This window comes from Monopterus albus, unplaced genomic scaffold (assembly GCF_001952655.1).
Source record: "Monopterus albus unplaced genomic scaffold, M_albus_1.0 scaffold8.1, whole genome shotgun sequence".
Lineage (NCBI taxonomy): Eukaryota > Metazoa > Chordata > Actinopteri > Synbranchiformes > Synbranchidae > Monopterus > Monopterus albus.
Window position 1 is genome coordinate 2,929,698 of NW_018127888.1, and position 2,311 is coordinate 2,932,008.

Here is a 2,311-nt window from a genome sequence, read left to right on the forward strand (position 1 = left end):
GGGGGGATCGTTCAGACTCGGATAATAAATAAGACACCTGCAGCTCCAGCCCAAGCAGTCTAAGCCACCCCTGCAGCTCCAGCCCCAACAGTCTAAGCCACTACTGCAGCTCCAGCCACTACAGTCTAAGCCTCAGCTGCAGCCTCCACGTGCTCCCCAGCCAACTCCCCATCAGCTGCATTCTTGCAAATGTAACTTAAAATTCTTAATGTATTACAACTGACACTTAAAACATACTGGTTTAAACTTCTGTACAAACAAAGAAGCTTCTAGCAGTTCTTCAGTTGGTAACCACGAAGTCTGTCAACAGAAAGCAGGATGTCTTTGGGGTCTTCAGTATGTCTGGACTTCCTGTTGAACCACTTCTAGAAGGAGCTGCAGCTGTAAGCTGCTGTAGTCTGGGAAAGGGGAAGAGAATCAGAATTATTTTCCCTGGTTGATCCCAAACCCTCAGCTCTAGGGTTAAAATAATTCATATGTCAGAGACCTGGTTTACAAAGTGATTTAATTCATAAGCATAGGGTAAAAAGTCCACAGTAGGAGTTAAAAAGACGTGTGGGCATGTGAAACGTACATTTTCCTTTCCCTGCTGTGTAATATTTACCACCATTTGGAGAACACTTTCAGAAAGGTTTCTGCTTTTGCTCCAGGTCTGTGTTTTGTCTTTAACTAAAAAAAAGTAAAAGACAAACCCAGGACTAACAGGGTCTTTGTCCTGCATGAATCTAGTGTGAAAAGCAAATTTGTTGTTTGTCATGAACAAACTTACCCATGCTCTAAAAGCAGATGAATTTCACTCATTTAGCTCCTCATGAATATGTCAGCTTTGATCCAAAACAAGTAGGCGTATTAAATCATTCATTTTTTTAGCTCCAAGAAAGTTTCGTTTCTTTTACAAATATTGAAAATAAAGATGAATATTCTTCCACCAAAATGGAAATTTCCCACATTAAATGGCTGTTTGAGACATTTTCTGTTCAAACTTTTCACCAAACACAAGTTGGCAGATCTCAGTGTGACTTACTGAGAATGGCCACAGGCACCTTTGGGTTATTAGACAAAGCAAATAACATTTTGTCAGGCTAGTGTGCAGATGGATAAGAAATGCTTTGCAGGTGAGCGCTATAACTACTGGAGGCTAACTTTGAAAGGTCTTGGGTGGAGGGGGAAGCGGCACTGATGGATGAGCATCCCCAAGGTTGCCAAGGCCATGAAAAACCAGCGAGCAAAGGCCACAGCGTTGATGAGCTGGTAGATCTCTCCAATGATCACAATCAACACAGTCAAAGGGTACTGGAGACACAGACAATACAGCTGTAGTGACATACCACCATTCAGTCCAAGTCTGTTGTAACTTCTTTATACAATGACAGAGGATAGTAAAGCACAGTGATTAGAAAATGAGAAATGGCTGGCTTTCCTTATACTGCTGCTTTACAGTGTGAGGGATGTACTTTACCAGTAACAGCACAGCAGGCAAAGGTGTATGTCTGTGAATGTGAATCATGGAAAAGATTGGTGGCCAGTGGCCCTCCCTGGCTCCTACAAACAGCATCCTGCAATAGAGACAGCAGGACATGAGAATAGACGACAGAGAGCCCTTAGCTGAATTGAAGCCGGAAATTGCAATCAGTTCAAAACTGCCCACAAACTGCCCAAATACAGACAGCACGTTATCTGTCCCACCAGAGACAAAATCACATTGGACCACTGCTACACACATCGCACATCGAGTTGCATGGGGGTTATTTACATCTTTATGGTCACCTTGAAAGGTGACACCCACCTTGGTTGCTGGGCAGACAGAATAATTACAGCACATCGAGTTGCAGACCATTTCTCCCCCTTGCACACATACAGTAAGGATAGATAGCAAGGCGCGTCAGTAGTGAGATGGCCCTGAAAATGATTTTTGAAGCGAGAGAAGATTCTGATGTTGAAGCAGACGAAGACATTTCAAAATTGGAGGACAACATCTCAGAAAATTTGGAATTGGAAAGTGATTTTGATGACGACGTTTTGGCCAAAGATTTTTATCCAAGTACTGAGGTAAGACTTTGATTCCAATGCAATGTAAAATACAGTCTGTTTGATAAAATGTGTTCAGAGTGTTAGGTATTTTTAGTCAGATAGATATTGGTTAGATACTTGATGTATTAGAAATGTTTAGAGTAGACAGGATGTCTAGCTCAGGCTGTTAAATGCTTAGGCATTCTTATGAGTTGCAGCAGGTTGCATATGGTCAAGGATAACTAGATAGAAAGTTGATGACTGTTAGAAGACAGGATGTTTAATATTATTATTATGACGT

General features: G+C 41.8%; 1 protein-coding gene across 1 annotated transcript in view; it reads left to right on the forward strand.

Annotated features, from left to right (window-relative positions):
* Positions 1 to 2,311, forward strand: part of LOC109951590 (eukaryotic translation initiation factor 4 gamma 1) — a 32,089-nt gene that overhangs the window by 15,726 nt on the left and 14,052 nt on the right. The window contains exon 11 of the mRNA XM_020586183.1: positions 1,919 to 2,049. Within this exon, the coding sequence (XP_020441839.1) occupies positions 1,919 to 2,049 (131 nt within the window). The remainder of the gene's footprint in view (positions 1 to 1,918; positions 2,050 to 2,311) is intronic.